Raw genomic sequence first — 18531 nt, 5'->3', positions numbered from 1 at the left:
CATGTGATTAATAATTGTCATAAGAGCAATACACTACATTAATTCATCATAGCTTTTTGTTGAGAAAAGTCGATGGAAAATCATAATTGCCCTATGTTTTTACTATTTATTACAGTATATTTATCGCTGTGAAGCAACGATTGTGTTGGAAAATTTTCCACTAGAATCATAACTCTCCTGTTTTAAATAACTTATAAATATGTCAAAACGTAATGCGTTGCTCTCACTTAATTACCTATCGTATACGTTCCGATTGTGTCGGGAAATTAGGACGAGAATCATGGCTTTCCGCTTCATTGTCTATTGCTAATTAAAAAGCGATATCTGTTCACAAAACCGACAGCATAATAAGCACGTTTGGTGATGGAAATAAAAGTAAGAACAATACGTTTCCGCTGTTAAATCACAGAAAAGCTTGACCTATTATACAAAACGGCTTCGTGTTTATGACTTGGACTACGGATAAGAGCATCCTCATTTTCTCAACCCTAGAAAGCTTATACATAATTGTTTAAACAGAAAGCTTGACGCATAGTAATTTAAAATAGTACAATGGGGCATTTCCGAGTGAAATGTGATTGAGGAGACACCCCCGAGGTGCGCGCGCACGTCACGGCTTTGCACCAAACGAACCGTGCAGTTTGATCTACATTTCACGCGTTGTCTATTCACGTGTGATGGCAAACTATAGAAATTAAATCATAGGTTTTATCAAATAATAATATTATTCAATGTTCATTCTACGAACAATTTTCACGGTTAGTACTTTCACGACTTTCTGCAAAGAAAATGGAAATTGTATTGATTTGACCATTTCTACGTTTTCATTTCGCATGTTGTTTCAACAAACTGTTATTTACGAGTGTACAAAAATCTATTTAGTAAAGTCAGTAATATAATAATCTCCAAATGAGTATCATTGTATTTATGATATTCATCCAATTTTGCTCAAAATAGTGCTAAGCGGTCTTTCTGAAATTAACGAAATGGTCTTTCCGTTTTGCATTAATATTTTTTTATTCAAACGTCGCAATCTCTAACGTAAAATACAATATTGTAGTGCAAAAAACACCTCCTAAAGTAACTGCTCACGGTGTTCGAGTATTAAAAAGAAAATTTAACGGTACCTCATTAGAAAGAAAAATGTTACATTTAACAAAAAATAAATGAAGTTAGATTTTTTGTGATAATAATTATATTCAGAGAGAAAGATAGATTTAGATATGTTTTTTATATTACTCGCGGTGTAAGGTAACATGGACCATACAAAGATGTGCAAAAGAAATGGTCTTGTAGATAGCTGAAGCGGGCGCGTTGACCTAGTGATGGCGGGCGGCACGGTGCGGCGCGGCGGTGCGGCCGCGTTGAAAGCGACATCGACGCATAATAACAGTGGCAGGGAAGGTGGTCCGGCCGACTCCGACGCCGGCCGCAGGACGTACAGTGCGCGCGCACCTCGCCATGCGCACACGCTCGTCACATGGCGCGTCGCCTGGCGCTGCTAACGCTGCTGGCGTGCGCGGCCGCCGCGCGCCGCCCGCCCCCGCACTCCGCCGACATCTCCGACTCCGAGTCCTTAGACCCTTTCTCAGTGTGGGACGATTACCAGGACTCGTACGAAACTACCCCTCCGCCGCGTCCGCGAACCACTACACTTAGTGCTAAAGTGATACTTAAGGGGAAAATCCCTAAAGTGAATGTGACTATGAAAAACGCTAAAGGTGAAGAAAAAAAAGTAATTAAGACTACTAATATTAATATAGAAAGTCATACTAATTTTATAGTTACTAAGCCGCCACTAGTGAAGCCCAATTCGGAGACGGGGCTTCCTGTGCTACAGATAGGAGATCAGTACTTGTTGGTGGAGACTCCCAACGTAGAACATGTAACGAGGGCCACGACTCGTAAGCCGGCGACGAGCCGACGGCCGACCACCCGGCGCACCAGCACCACGCGCCGCTCGCCGACCACCACCCGCCGACCGACCACGCGCCCCATGCGACGCACTAAAACAACCAAGTCACCATATCATAAGAAAACTCCTTGTCCGCCCAAGTATTCAGGGTGGTTGTCATCATTTTTCGAAGACAATAAATTGAAAAGGGTTCCGGAAAAGCCGGCGAAATCAGGTTGGTTTTTAGGTAGGTTCATTTATATCATATCGCACATGGAGTATCTGCCCATGCAAATGCCCGTTGTACACAATGTATTTCAGAAAAGTCAGAGTAACGTCTTAATACTAAAATGTACATGTAACTTAGTATTAATTAGTTTGGTTTAGACTCTACATTTTAAATAGAGAAAACGCAATTAAGAAACGTACTAGGAAAAGGTACTTAGTCTACTATTAGATACCTCATATACCTTCATAATGTTCTCCAAAATATCGAGGTAACATTTGTCAATCTTATAGAACATTCGACTTGCTCTACGAACTATATTTACAGAAGAATCGAGATAAGCTAAATGGCGCGAACATCTGAGAAAGTGTATAGAACAATCTTATTTTCTCAAGTCTGCAGACAACTTTACCCTTATACCTACCCTTCATAATTACAGCTAGACCTAATATAAGCGCGAATAGGAAATAGTAGTTAGTTAGAAATACTAGTGAAAGATCATACAAAATATCTATTCAATTTCATTTCCTTTAAATAAGACAGTCTAACACCAACTAGAGTTCTTGAAAAGTGCTACATACAAAACGAACAATAGCAAATAATGATCCGGATATTGAAGCATTATTACATCATATAAATAATGTAGTCGTGATGCCATGTGGCATGCACAATGAACATAGTCTCGTAAACAGGAGTTTCACTAAAAAGTTCAACTACCCAAAATGATCATTATGAAATCGTAGGCGAGACGACGAGTGACCGAATCATTGCGGATTCACAAGGAGAAAGAAAAATGCGGTTTAATATTTTTACTTGTGCTTTCTAATGCGCTATTTCACGCTTTAAAACATATTTGAAAGATGTGTTTATTTACGAAATGTTTTTTCTTGTTTTACGAGGAAACTCTTACTTAAACTCTTTAATCTAAGCGATATAAAAATCTATTGCAAGTTATGGCCATTTCAATTTTTCCAACTGTCAAATGTGGTTAATTCAAGGGTAAAACTGCCCTTTTTAGACTTAGCTAATTCTCGCTCTTTAATATTTAAATTGTACCTTCTGCTTATTTGAGCATCTAGTTTAACGACTTTGCAAAATTGTGGGACGATTTTTTGATGAAATCAATAATAAGTAGGTACGTATAACTCGGACCTTTTGGTCACGAAGTCAGGCTTGATCTCGAGACGAGGTACGGTGTACCGAATATTATTTGTTTCTCACTGTTCCCCTTAAGAATCATTTTAGTGCCCGTTCATGTTATTCCAATAAGTGTCGATACAATCCTATTTCAGTTTGAATATGGCCAGGTTATTGAAGATATTAAATTCCGGTAACTGGTAGAGTTTCACAGTAATTTTCCTAGTTACTAAGTTTCTAATGAAGAATCCGTACATCATTGTAACCCATTTCTAAGTTTTTCACAGATTTTCTTTGGAGTTCTATACTCTCTATCTGGGCCTCAACCTCAGGACGCCACTTATTACGATCCTTTAAAATATACTATGAATGGCATAATTTCCTATCACATAGAGTAGTAAATTAAGTACTTACGTAGAAAAGTAAAAAGTTAGTAAGTAGGTAAGCTACATACTACTTTTACCCGTGTCTTCGTCTAGACGAAACATTTTCTAAGCTTCCGTCTATTTCCCATGATAAAAAGTGTACCGTGTTTCTCAGAGCCAATACAATCTTTTGTTGAAAGTTACATCATTTCACTTAATCTGTAGTTATTTCACACTTTTCAATACATATACATTTAGGGCTGGTTTCACCACTTTTAGATAAATATCAGATAACAAATGAGTTGAATTATTTTATAGTTGTTTTGATATATTTGCCGTAAAATTACAGCTTACATCTAGCTTACATAAACTGAGAACCTTGCCCAAAACAAAAAAGATACTAAACAATCCATAAATAACCACCTAAAATACTTTTTATTCTGAGAAACTTCCGAAAGGGAGGACCCAGATCTTAGCTAGTTGATATACAAAGACGAGTATCAGCCTGCATTATCACCCACGTAGACAAACCCAGGAAAGGTAAAATACTATGTTTATCGACACTAGTAAACTCAACACAGATAGTTTTTTAAGAATTACTTTTGGAATTGCAATAAAAAATAAAATGTGAATTGATCTACGGCACGGATGCGGCACGCACATTTTTTCGTATAAAGATTTCCCAATTTATAAGGTAAAGTTCGTGTGTTTGTCTTCGAGCCATAATTATAATGATCATTGTTCTGAAATAAGTTCTGCTCCTTACTCAGTCCCCATTCACTCATTGTACATTCAGTGCAAACAATATAAGTATGCAGTACGTAGGCTCGATTAGGTCTATTTTCTACATAATTGCTGTGATGTCGTTTGGAGCAAAGCCGGTTTGAACTTGCGGATTTGTTACTTGTTTTTCTCTTCAAATCTTAACAAGGTAAAATCGACTGCATGAGTAATCAAGGAAATTTTGCAAAGGTAGTTTTGTTTCTCGTTTATGTAAATTGGCGACAATATTTTCAATTGTAATAGGCATTGTGGGTTACAGAATACTGACAGTCTGAGTTGCTACTTGCAGCTAAACTCGAAAGCTTGTTCTAACAATGAGTTTACGGAATATGGACTCCTTACCTCTCATGCGCAGTTGTAAATTTTATTCAATGCTTTAAATATTAGGTACTGTCACAAATTTTATAGTCACAATAGCAAGCTTTTTCTCGGCTTTAAACTTTAATTCGCACTTTCCGTTCCTATACCCTTTACATAAACTTTATACGTGATAAGCGGCACGCCTAGACGGTATTTGCATTCCACCGGATGTGAGCTTATACCGGCTTATTAAATCTAGTATCTATAAGGAAAATGTGATCTAAACAGACTTGCGAAGCGGTCTACGAGAAAATAAGTACGGTAATGTCTCGCGACCATTTTGACTTAATAAATACATATTTTGCGCACACAACAAAGCTTATGGTCGTGAGATCAAATCTGCGAACACAATGGTTTGTGGTTTTGACAAATATCTTTGTTTGGTTATTAGCTCTCACTATTTCTCAAACTAATAAAGATACTAGCTGTTTTCTTAAATGACTCAACTTTCAAAGTTTTCAAGCAGAAAGCCTTAGCAAATAGTAGTTCAGAGATCAAATCTCCTAGGGCCACAAAGATAAATAGAAGGAAGAACTTTTAGAATTGTGTTATTCAATTCTTATTAAAGTGTTCTGGAAAATACCCATAATTATTGTAATGTATTTGAGAAGCTTGTTCTACTGCTATTACGATATGAAAGTAAAAGTTTTCTTCCAAATTGCCCTTTACTATGACCGTAACCCGTTGCGGCAGGTTATGGAACTACTCATAGCACCTTCTAACTTATCCAATCTATAAATAGATTCACTCATAATACCAACGATATTGATGAAAGTAGATGGAATATTTGTTGAAACCGGCATACTCATGACTGTTCGAAGTTATGCGTGAATTAGAAATAATTGTAACCGTAAAGATAAACTTCGGGAGGCAATCTGTGGATTTTTAAGTTTAATTTAATTCTTACTGTAAATAAGAATGAGTGTTTAATAAATGGTAGACTTACAATAAATTAGGTAATGAATGAACTCAAACAAAAAAGCAACGAGTCCACTGCTTTCTTACGAACTACTTATCAAAAAGGTCCTTATCTATTGATAATGAAAAAAATTATGGAAAATTTCAAATCACCAAGTAATATCCTGAATCATAGGATCCGCCACTGTTTAGATACAGCAACAATACTTGATTTCAAAGGAAAACGTACTTAATTTGGAACGCAGCAATTTTTTTTTATAAAATAAAAAGAGACTCGCCAAAAAGAACGCTGTCAAAAGTTCACTAAGCGGTCAGTAATCACACAAAATGATGTTACAAGTAAGACGTGTACACACTCGTAATATAATTATCATTTAGATTGTAGATTTATTACTTTCACCAAACTGATAAACTAACTCTCTGCTCTCAGCGCACCACTTGCAGAAATAATGCAACACCGTGACCAAGAATAAATACCCTTCTATAAGTATTTGCATACGTAATGAGCATTTGATCTTACAGACAGACAGTGACACACTTCACTCGTGATAAATGATCATATTAAAGGTCCCGTACAACTGACACTAACTGAGTTTATTTACATAATTGCGTATATTTAAAAGCACCGTTTTATGTGTATTTTTTATATATAAAGCACTAGTCGTCTCGCGGTAAAATTCTAATATAAAAATATTAGTTAGACTTAGCGGTAAACGACATCAATGAAAGGTTTTTAAATCGGCACTCGTAGTTCAAGAGTTTATAGAGATCAAAGTCCACAACTCTCTTCTGTGTATAATTTTAATATACTAAATTATAATGATCAATGTATTCTAATATAGCTTTACAGTCACAAGTTAATAGCAAACATGTATTCATACATACTGACATTTAGAAAGCATTTTTAATCTCAACATTCGTAACTTGACAGGGCTCATAACTTCACGGTGAGAGGAGCACCCTCGTTGTTACAACATTAAGTAAACATTCTCGAATAATATCACTTGGTCACTAATATATGAACAAAATAATATAAAGTAGACACTTTACAATGACACTACATTTTTGTCTAAAGTTCCTTTACCTTGTACTACTTTACTTTGTATAAACATTTATTTAAGATGTTTTCAGCGAAATCAATTATTAAACGAGGGTAAAAATACGCGCTTTATTTACTAAACTACAATAGCAGCTGACAAACAGTCACAGAGTAGTTTTTCATACTGTCACTCAGGTGATTAGAGAAATCACGAAATCTCTAACTTTTTTTGTCCAAATGTTTTTGCAAGCACGTAGTTTTTGAACACGTTTGTGGTCTGGATTTTATTTTCATACTTTTTTATAAATGATCATTATATTGACATCTAACATTTCGGGCCGTGTATGCACTTGTTATAAGAACTAGCATTTTGCATTTAATGTTAAGAGAATGTCTGGTCACTGGTTGTAACTTGTAATGTAGGTACTGTGTAAATATAGTTTGTCTAACTTTGATTCCATTAATGTAAAAATGTTCCATACATGTAGAAACCGCAAAGAAGCATAGTTTGTAAAATCGATTTACTTCATTTTACAAAACTTAATATTAGAAATGCGAAGTCACTGCTCCTTACAGCGCTAGAATGTTGAAATTGTTAACAAACATGGTTCGTTACCTGTTCAAACAACACACTATTATAGTGCGCAAGTGAAGCCTACCGTTTAATTGATGACTACACACGCTCCTAAACGGATTTCGAATAAAAAGTGAATACTAGATCTATAACAGTAGCGAAATTCTCTACAGTCGGTACTGTCGAGTATCGAAAATTTTTCTATTAAATTGTACTGCCAAAATAGTTCATACGGAGCCCGGTAGAGGCGCTAAAAATATTTTTGTGTAAAATTTATCGATAGCTAGCCGGTGGTCGATACTCGGTACGTAATTGTACAGAATCGAGCTACTATTGCTGTTGTATTGGATGTACTAAAGCTGCTTAACCAAATACATTAGTTAAAGTCTTGTATCCCGGAGTAAGAATAATCCAGACGCACGGAAGAGTATCGAACAAAAGTTTGTTTTACTTCAAACTTTATTTATGGCAACGCTATTTCTAAATACGTGTGTTATAGAATACAATAGTAACTAAACCCTGACATGCAAATCTATAGAATGACATTTATTTACTTAGGCTTTGTAACGCTTCTATAAACTTATAATTGATTACAGTTTTAGTACTTATACGTAGCTTTGGGATATAAATTATGTTATTAATTAAGTGGGTCACTATAAAATATGATTTGCAAACCACTAATAGATACTTACATGTCGTGAGGCTGTATTTCTATGTGATTATAATTGAAAGTACATTTTAATGACTATATAAATCTTGTATTGATGCTCATACGCAAATAAATTTTCTCATTTCAATATTAGTAATTAACTTTTAGTAGTGATCGTTGACTAGTATTCCTAGTAATATCTTTAATCAAATTAAAATTCTATAGACATTTCCTATGCCTATTTAAATCTAATCAATGTTTATTAAAGTTGCTAATTTCTCTCGCGAATAATAATTCTATCTCTTTTTCCAGTGGTTGTGATTTGGGAAATTGTTTATAACCTTTATAAGAAATAGCGTACATTTTAATGTCATACTAAGTTATTGTTTTTCGAGCAAAAAAACTAGAGTAGCAAGTGAACGCTATGAAGGGAACAGGAAAAATGCGCATTTATTGTTCGGAGGCTGCGCTCGCGCACCCGCATACAGTTCTTGCTCGATACTTCTCGTCCTACTGACATAAAATAGTTTCTCCTTAAAGTGGCAGTCACGGCGCAGAGCTTCCAGTAGCATACCTATTGAATTATGTAGCATTTTTAATAAAAACTACACGATACATCCGATCTAAAGTTGACATACCACATACTTAAGCTGCATATAACGTCTTTCTAAGCTTGTACATTTAAGAAATTTCAAATACCTTTGTGTGTTCACAGGATTCTTTTCAACAATTTACAATTGGCTGTGGAAGTCAAAATCGACGTGGTCGTTCTTTGACACCAGTTGGTTTATGGATGACGACGTTCCTAAGAAATCTGTTACGACCACCACCCCGCTGCCTTTTACGGCGGCACCAAGCACCTGGTTCCATGTACTAATGGACAGCGAAGATGGAGACGGCGCTTACGCTACACAAACAAATACTATAAGTAAGATTCATTATTTAATACTTCGATTCGGCTAGGATTTATTGCTTTCTTTTTGACGTACTTCTTTAGAAGTATGTCATTCGACGCGATATTTTGTAATTTGAACAACATACGTATAGTTTCGCAATAAAAACGTTAACTTTTTTTTCTCTACATATGTTTACTTAATCTCACAAGAAGCGGAATAAGTTTCTTGAAAGAGAACACATTTTATCATCCGATAGATCAGATATATTTTTTATTGTCAAACATTTTATAACGCAATTGTGAAAATGATACGTCGTATAGTTTATGAGCTAATAAATGCGGTTCTGTGGAATAAACACTTTCACGTCATTAACCCCTAACGGCTTCAAAGCTTACGTACCTTTTTACGAGACACATAGACACTCTATTTTTCAAAAATGAATTTAATATGAAGCTAATTGCCGTTAAATGCGTTCTAGTCTGGTTATTACTTCTATTGCTTGTGTACTGCAGCGAAAAGTTCCGCGCTTAGTCTTAGACGATGCACTTTTTGTTATAACATTTCGTTTTATTTACAAACTTAGCTCTGTTTTCTAGTCAACATGTAGTTTATAATTTCACAATTATTTCATTTTTTGTGTTTTAGAACATTTTTACGTAATGCTTAGTTAGAAAATGAATTTGAAACATTGTATGAAACACGTCGTCAGATGAAAGTGAAGACATTACTTATCGTTACCGTTCTTCACTTTCTAGAGTACTAGTGTACATTACGAGTTGTTTTACTACTATCTACTATTATAAACTGACCATTATTATTTCGTAATAAATATATAATTAACAATATATTAAAAAAAATATATATATTGTATTTCACAACCCTCACTTGGCAAGTGTGGTATAAGGTCTATCCCCTCTTTCGGGAGGATACCTTGCCTAACAGTCGGACAGAAATGGTTTAAAATAATATTTTGTATTGCAGTAAAGCCAGTGAAGAAAGCGATAAGGAAGAACTACAAAGGATACCAGTTACTAAGAACAGTTCCTGACGCTCCATGGAAGGTTCATGAAATGTTGGAGTTGCAAGAAGAAGCGCAAGGGTCGGGAGTAATGTGGTGGACTTCACCAACACTGAATGGCACTACAGATCTCCTTGTACCACCAGATCTACTAGTTGATATTAAAGATCACCTTAAATCGAACAAGATAGATTTCGACGTAGTTATATGGGACTTACAGGTAAAATATTATGAAGGTTCTTGAAGGTTCTTTCATTTGTTTCTTTCGTGAAGGTTCTTTCCATATGCTGTAGTCCGCCATGTATAAGTACAGGATTAAAATTTTCCTTTTTTTTCACAGAAAGCAATAACTTACGAGAATCCACGACTTTCGAAAAAGCAAAGGTTGGAGTTAGAACAAATGCGAGGTCACCCGATGACCTGGAGACGATATCATCGATACGCAGACATTATACGATATTTGGAATATTTACAACATTCTTATTCAGATTTGGTAGAGATTGTACCATTGGGTCATTCCTCAGAGGGATTGCCATTGGTTGCAGTAAAGGTAATTATGAAGATTTAATAGTACACATCCGATATAACTAAGTAAGTTTTAAAAGCAACAAATTCTATCATCATCTATGCATAAGACAGTATCGGTTAGCTCTACTAGTAAAATTTTTTTTTCAACCCATTACTGTCCCACTGCAGGGCAAGGGTCTCCTCCCAAACGAGGGGAAGGGGTTAGGCCGTAGTTTAACATACACAGCTTTTATGTCCCTTTTATCTATCAGATTTTTAGATGAGTAAACAGGCACATAATCAAGTTTTTTTGTTGCTAGATATCAATGTCAAACGATACACATGGTAACAAAGGGAATAAGAAGAAATGGAAGCTTCGGTCGCGGATGAAGCCTGCTGTCTGGATCGATGGAGGGTCACACGCGCGGGAGTGGATAGCACCAGCCGTCGCCACCTGGATGTTGCATGCACTAGTTGAAGGAGAGAAAGGCCTAGGTATGGACTCTATAATAATACTGTAGCTCTATTCTCTACTACTATCGAATACCGACAACCGCCTAGCTATAGTAGCTATCGATAAATTTTACACTAAAATCTGTTTAGCGCGTTTTCCGTAAAAACTAATTTGGTAGTCAATTTTTAATGTCAAACTCTCGATACTCGATGGTACAGACTGTACAGAATCGCGCTCCTGTTTTGCAAACATTAGTTCTATTTAGCAAAAGAAGTTCAGTAACCGAGTTACACCAGCGAGTTTGCCGTGCATACTAGATATATGACTCAACTATCACCAAAACAAATAGCAAATAGATTCACAAAATTGATTGAGTAGGTACACTTTCTTCGATTTTAAGCATGCGATTAATAGCATAACACAACTAATAGGCATATTAATAACTTGTTTTCTATATTTAGGAGCTGAGTACGAGGTACTGAAGCAGGCCGACTTCTACATCATGCCGGTGATGAACCCAGACGGTTACGAGCACTCACACACGCACGACCGGCTCTGGAGGAAAACACGTTCGCGTCTCGCCGACCACTCCGACGACTACTATGTAGGATGGTCAGTATATAAGAATGATGTACATCAACTTTTACGGGAAATCGTAGTACTAGTCCCATTAAAAAACTGGTTTGAGTTGCAATTTCACTTATACGGAATATGTATCGTAGGTTCGTACATGTAGATATTTGTTTTGTTCACAGATTACAGATTAGAGTACAAAAGCTGAACTAAATTGGTTTAGCTTTATTATCGCAAATTAAGTTTTATACAGTTCGTAGCTTGGATTATACAAAGTCTTCCTCCGGCAATCAAATATGAATAATCAAATGTGCGAATTAAGCTAAGCCAAGCTTAACTCAAGGTTGGCAACCTACATAAATAAAATAGCAGTTCTCAATGAAACCAATAAAACACCATTGGTAAACACAGTTCTTTTGAAAGTGTCCGCTATTGACGGCGATGACCACTTACGATTACCATTAGCTAGCACACTTACTCTCCATTTTATATAAAAGAAATACGAAACAAAATATAATGCAATCATTACTGATGATTTTTACAACTTTTTATACTTTACACTTGTGTAGAAAGTTAAGTTAAACATGTTAATATGAGCGTAGTACATCCTGACAATCTCGTTCGTGTGTCAACCGGAAAATTTTGTCCATGTTATATTTCACACGGCTTATATCTCTTATCTCTTTGTTTGTATATGTACAAAACAAGTAAAAAGTAAAAGTTACATCCATTATTGAGTAAAAACAAACATTCTTAACCTTTGGCACGATACACGCCATCTTTAAAACAGGTACTTGTTTTACTTGGACAGTTGGACGTAAAAAGGAAGAGCCGCATACTCGATGCTCTTGAGTATATGACGTAGGTTATTTATTCATTGTTAATACAAAGAAACATATTATTTACTTTTTTTTTTATCTAGCCTATTTCTGTGTCCCACTGCTGAGCAAAGGCCTCTCCCCTAGACTTCCAGTCCCCTCGGTCGCTTGCTGCTTCCGGCCAACATAAAAATCATATAAGACGCCAATATCCTAATGGTTAAGGCATCGGAATTTCGATCGAGAGGTCGCAGGTTCAAACATTAAAGATAAAATCTCTATGAAGGTTTTACTCTTAGCGCGCTACAATAAGTAAGAGAGTAGGTAGGTATATTATGTTTTGTGATACGTAGGAGTCGTTTATATTGGAATGGAATGTTCCTCTTTACAATGGTAACTACAGAACTAATTTAATACCTAAAGAATTTTATTTAGTGGTATACTTTCGCTAGGTTATTCGGTTTCACTCATAACAATCATAATCTCTTAATTACGAAATACCAGTCTAATTCAGGGTATAATTCATGTGACTAATAATACTTTCTAGTTTCTACTGTGATGTTATTATGTCTTATCAAAATAATATCAATCACCGGGATCAAGAACCTATGTAGCTAATGACAATATAATCTTTATATGAAAACCATCCACTGCGACAATAATTATGATTTACGAGCCATCGAGAGTCACCATTATGTAGTATAATATCTTATGTAATAACCATTATATATCTCATATAAAGATATATTTTAAGTACAATAGTATTATAATATCTTATTATAATTTGATTGTAACGCCTTAAATAATGTTTAAAATAGAATAATCTCACGCAAAGATTCTCGACACACGAAAGAGCAATTATCATTATCGTACTTTGCATTTTACAATCGCGGAATCGTGTTCTAAGAAGAAAATATAGTATTGTATCTTGTTTGTTGAAGTTTCTATTTCTGTTTTAATATCTACAAAGATTTTTTAATCCCTATTTATCGTTGTATATGTACATACTTACCTTGCACTTTCTCGTCCTAAAATTTGCGCGATGTAATGTAAATCTGGTGATCAAAACGTATTCTTCTTAATGAGGAATTTCGTTCTTAAATATCAGTTAGGCTCTAATCCATTCGTGGTGACATAAAAATACATTAAACCGTGTCATTGTTTCTTTGTGCAGGTTTCCATGGAACTGGGGCCGGACAGAATGTGTTGGCGTGGACGCGGATCGCAACTGGAACTATCATTGGGGGGAGAAGGATTCGTCGACAGACCCTTGTTCAGACAACTACGCTGGCCCCCATCCCTTCAGTGAGCCTGAGACTCGAGCCGTTTCCGAGTTCCTTTCAGAACATAGAGGACAAATTAAGGTAACTATAGTAAATGTAACATAGCTTTTAATTAATGATGTCTCATACCATATTTGCTTTTTTTCTGTTATTGATGCTAGCTAGACAATCTACCACGCCGTTGAATAATAATAATAACGCCAATCAGCGTTATAATAAGTTTAACATACATTATCTGAACCTATTCTGTATAATAAGTTACTCCAACTTTTAGTTAAGCATTTGTTTCTTTCAAATGTTCGAACCTTTATCGCTCAATGATGTCGACGGCTGCTTCACAAGTGCCTGCACTCATAAACACCGCAATAAGCCTTTAACCATTGTTCCTCTTCAGAATACTGACATACTTCGTTGCCCTTTCCATCAAGTTTACGATCATTCTTCAACCTGCATTTTATTAGCCATAAGTGCTATGAAATGATATCGTTAGTTTACTATCTACGAACTAAGTTCCACACAATCTTGGTTTCTATCTCCTAGTATGTGTCGCGTGATGCATTTGTGCGATTATACACAATTACATGTACTTATTCACCATTTACAGCGCTCATGTAAATGGATAATTATTACCTACAATTATAGGGTAATGACTCCTTATGATTCGTTTTCACTTTAGATCTTGTTTAGTTCTATTAGGCTAACCAGAACAGCGTGGTGATGCAAGAGATTATATATTAGATACTTGTGCTATCGTTACAAAAATATCGAAAGCTATCTTGTTAGGGCTAAAATACTAATTACTAATTAAGTAGGTACGCTATTTCACTAAAATTAAAACACGACAACAGAGACCAATGACAATTATCATTACCTATATCTAATTATTCAATCGACTGTATTTACTTCACCTAATCCAAAATGCACGAGTTATTCTCAAAAAGAAATCAGTAAAAGTTACAATTGCATATAAGTGCAGCAATTTATCATTGGTTAAAACCGTAAAGTTAGACCGCATGTCAATCGCGGGAAATTGTGACGGAACACGGTATTTGCCCACATCGTTACTTTCCACCGATTTTCTACTACACTTTCAAAATGTACACCTTAAAATTTGTACTGATACACTTGACATATTTAAATGATGAAACAAACTAAATTTACCTATGCAAGAAACTCTATGTGTATTTAAATCATTATATACTGAAGTAAAAATAGGATATAATGTACGTGAGAGCTCTCATGTATAGTGCCATGAAAGAATACCATGTGTTGTAGTCTAATAACTATGTTAAAAAACAAGTTTTACAACGTCCTATTTGCAATTTTATTGCTACTCAAAATAACTAGGTATAACGTCTTCAACACTACATAAAATTAAAACACGGATAATTATATCGAATTAAGCTTTCAACGAACCGGAACTATAACGTCTCATGACAACGATTAAGTCATAGTACGTTTCTACTCCGAGGCGTGTGTGTAGCTCGTAATTACAGACACTTGTATGGACATAGAGATCTAACCGCAACAACTAACTATACCTAATTATTGTAGCCACGAGACTAATGAACCAACTAATGATGTTGGTGTACGGCGCAGTGGGTCTAGTGTTGGTGTAGGTGTTTGTTGGGTTCAATTCCCAGCAATATAACAACAAACAATGAATTAGGTAGAAAAGGAATATAAACCTATTCGATTTCAGTGCGACATAATACTTAAGCGCAGTTTTATCCCTTTTGAATAAGTGTTAGATAGTTTATCATTTGAAAAGTTAACAGTTTCTTTCATACATTTGCTGTCTTAATCTAGCAGATAGGATATTACAGATAGTTCATAAAGTGCGAAACTGGCCCTTATTCTGTAATTAATGCGATGTTGCAAATTGTTGCGATTGCAAGATTTAATCTTGGTAGGTATTCATAAATATGGTTCCACCAAGCGCTCCTAACTGGGGAATGAAAAGCTTCAAAGGTTCTTTTGACTGCTACTTGCCTGCCATAAACGTTCGAACATTTATGGTAGCAACACATTGTGTTCCTACGACTGTACAAACAAGTTCTGTTTGTATCTACTTTTCCTAGATCTCAACCTTGTTTCGTACAATAAACCTACAAAGCTTGATTGATACGATGTTCTTGTGTGTTATAGTTGTACCTCTCACTGCACGCGTACTCACAAGCGTGGCTCGTGCCCAGTTCTCACATGCACGAGGCGTTCGCTGACGACGGCGTCCTCACCGAGATGGGCAAGTTGGCCACCGTCGCACTCGCTGACTTATATGGCACCAAATACCAGGTTAGTTTTTACACACTATAATTATGTTTCTTGACAAATAGATAATAATTTCTGCGTACAAGGTACAGTCAGCCGCAACATCGGCGATGAAATGTTTTTTGCAAGTTAAGTTTAAAAAAATATCACATTTAATGTCTTACACATCCCAGAACTTTGGAACTTACTTGACTTAAGTGTAATTTATTTTACAGGTTGGCACCGCCGCTGAAATTCGACAACCAGCTTCGGGGATGTCCCACGACTGGGCGAAAGCGCGAGCTGGGATCAAATTTTCGTATCACATAAATCTACGCGATTCCTTCGGGCCATACGGTTTCCTGTTGCCAGGCTCACAAATAGTTCCTACTGGCCGCGAAACCTGGCAAGCTATTAAAGCAATAGTTGATAATTTATCGCCGGGATTATAAGTGACAACACTATTGGATTAGTAACTAATTGCTCAATGCCTCGCCAAAAATTAAATAGGTATCATGATTAAGATTGAGGCCATCCGCAAATTCGCTACAACTTCTTTATATTAAATCAAGTTAACTGCTAGCTTACCTAAAAATTATAACGGGAAGAGTTAGTAAAATCACAATACAGATATATTTTTTAGTACTGTGATGTAGCATTTAGCGGATAGTTAGTTCTTTATGTGATAGTCAGCATTTGTAACGATTATGCATTTATAAATAAAATCGTTGGTGCACTTAGATAGATTATATTATTTATGAATCAATGTTGCAATGATACAAAGTTTTTTTAGTTGCTAGGTTTTTAGTCCAAGTGTACAAACGAATAAATTTATTTATTATTAGATTAGATATGTAGCGTTATACATTTTGTATTAACTGTGGTGAATGTTTATTTGGGTATGTAGAAATAAAAACAAGAGAATGTGATTAAAATTTAAATGTTTTTTTTTTCAAGTAGATAACCTTATTATGTAAATATCTTACCTTTAGAATTTAAGCACCAACTAGTTTAAAAAATATGTTTAAATGAGTACCTAAAAGTATCTGTGGTAAATAATTCGGAACTACTATCATTAGCTTTAGTCTTTAGTCAGATAACATTTCTGCCTTGGTGAATCAAGATGTAACAGTATATGATTAAGTTCCTTCATAGCCCATAATTTGTTGATTGTAAAATCATTAGAATAAATTTTGATAGTATTTATTATCGTTGTTAGTAGGTACATTAAACATTATACTATCAATTTAATAAATATTGCGTCCATGGTTATTGCCACAACAAAAAATACGGAAGAAAAACATCTATGCTCTCTACTGTCCTGTCACCGAAGTGTCAAATTGACATATGTATGCCTCGCATTCAAGCGGACTGTAATTTTAAAAATAATAAACTCCATTATTTCAATAAAAATGAGTGTATATGCAGATAAAAATCCAATGACCACCAAAATAGATCCTACCGAGTTTGATGTGACTATAAGTGCTATTCTGGTTGGCCTCGGAGCCGAGAAATATGTCGATATATTTATGTAAGAAGAGATTTTTCGTTTAATTTCTCATTTATTTTTGAAATACTCAATGGAAAGCTTTTTAAAATAAGTGAATTTGTAATTGTAGGAAACATAATATAGGTCAAACTACATTAACGGAGTTGTCTGAAGAAGATCTCATCAAGCTGGGAGTAGATGATGCTGAGATCAGAAAAAAACTCATTGAAGAAGTGAAAAACTTACCCATTTATGACGAGAACAAGATAGGGTGAGATATTATTCAGTTTTATATAGCTTATTTAGTTTTGAAACCATGTATCAACATCACCTTTAAAGCCACCACCTTTAAAGCCACCAACATCATTGGTGCATAATAATAAATATACTTCATAATAATATGTATTAATTTCTAACTAATGTTTCAGAACAACATCAAAACTGGGTCCCATAGAGATAATGGACATTATAGAAGAAAGCTCAAATCATCTATACAGGATCTACTTAAGCGTATTGGCCAATACGATAGCTCTGAAGAAAACAAGTAAAGTGGCAGACTGCTTGATCCACAAAGACAAATATGCATCTGATATTGCACTATCAACTTTAAGTGAAATAACTAATATTTTAAATTCTATGGATATTGCACTGCACACACAACTCAAAGTAAGTTCTATCTTATGCACTTAATAAATAATTTTTAATATTTTGGAGCTTTTAAAGTCTGTAATAATTATCATTATATTTTCAGGTACTCCGGGAAGAGTCTAACAATACAAAGAAGAAGAAGATAATAGTTGGTACAGTAGGCAGTGCAGTGATTGCTGTATTAGCAGTATTATTTGTTCGCTCATTGAAGCAAATGAAATAAGTATTTGTGTCAACCCTTTACCAAAGCAACTACCTCCTAGTCCTAATATTACTAGGTGTGTTCCAGTCCCCTGTCTTCTGAGTAGGAATATACCTATTATTGTTAAAAGTGCTACAAGACTGTTACTTAATAAATAATCTTAACCTTAACATATTTTACTTGTTTTGTTTTTAACAAATTGAAGTTTTAAAAAATACCTCTTAAAGCCTAAACCGAAAATTTCCTGGCATAAACTACTTCTAAAGTATGACTGGGTACAATGATAACAAAGTATGAACTTAACATTACATGATCATTCAACACAAGTCATTGGCACATTCATTCATCTAGATAATTTATATGGTCATTCATCCAATAACAAGTGAACACAAAGGCGAACAAAGGGTCGACGCCGGAAGTAACACGACAAGCAAATATAAAACATTTC

General features: G+C 35.2%; 2 protein-coding genes across 3 annotated transcripts; both read left to right on the top strand.

The window, feature by feature from the left end:
* Window positions 1-1385: 1385 nt before the first annotated feature.
* Window positions 1386-16685, top strand: LOC142972360 (carboxypeptidase A4-like). 2 transcript variants are annotated; one of them, XM_076113415.1, is made up of 9 exons: window positions 1386-2129; window positions 8661-8873; window positions 9823-10079; window positions 10200-10409; window positions 10687-10861; window positions 11282-11432; window positions 13386-13575; window positions 15643-15789; window positions 15981-16685. In XM_076113415.1, the coding sequence occupies exons 1-9, from the start codon at window positions 1481-1483 to the stop codon at window positions 16194-16196; spliced, it is 2208 nt and encodes a 735-aa protein (XP_075969530.1). In that variant the 5' UTR covers window positions 1386-1480; the 3' UTR covers window positions 16197-16685. The 2 variants fall into 2 exon arrangements, with proteins under 2 accessions (XP_075969530.1, XP_075969529.1); XM_076113414.1 differs by having other exon boundaries at window positions 1386-2141.
* A 403-nt stretch (window positions 16686-17088) lies between these two features.
* On the top strand, window positions 17089-18257 carry LOC142972678 (uncharacterized). The gene is made up of 4 exons (XM_076113968.1): window positions 17089-17275; window positions 17364-17504; window positions 17662-17899; window positions 17985-18257. Exons 1-4 carry the CDS (start codon window positions 17157-17159, stop codon window positions 18102-18104), a joined length of 618 nt encoding a protein of 205 aa, XP_075970083.1. The 5' UTR covers window positions 17089-17156; the 3' UTR covers window positions 18105-18257.
* The last annotated feature ends 274 nt before the right edge of the window (window positions 18258-18531 follow it).

Source organism: Anticarsia gemmatalis, chromosome 4 (assembly GCF_050436995.1).
Source record: "Anticarsia gemmatalis isolate Benzon Research Colony breed Stoneville strain chromosome 4, ilAntGemm2 primary, whole genome shotgun sequence".
Taxonomy (NCBI): Eukaryota; Metazoa; Arthropoda; class Insecta; order Lepidoptera; family Erebidae; genus Anticarsia; species Anticarsia gemmatalis.
Note: the sequence above shows the minus strand (reverse complement) of the source record. Positions and strands in the feature narration are given on the sequence as shown.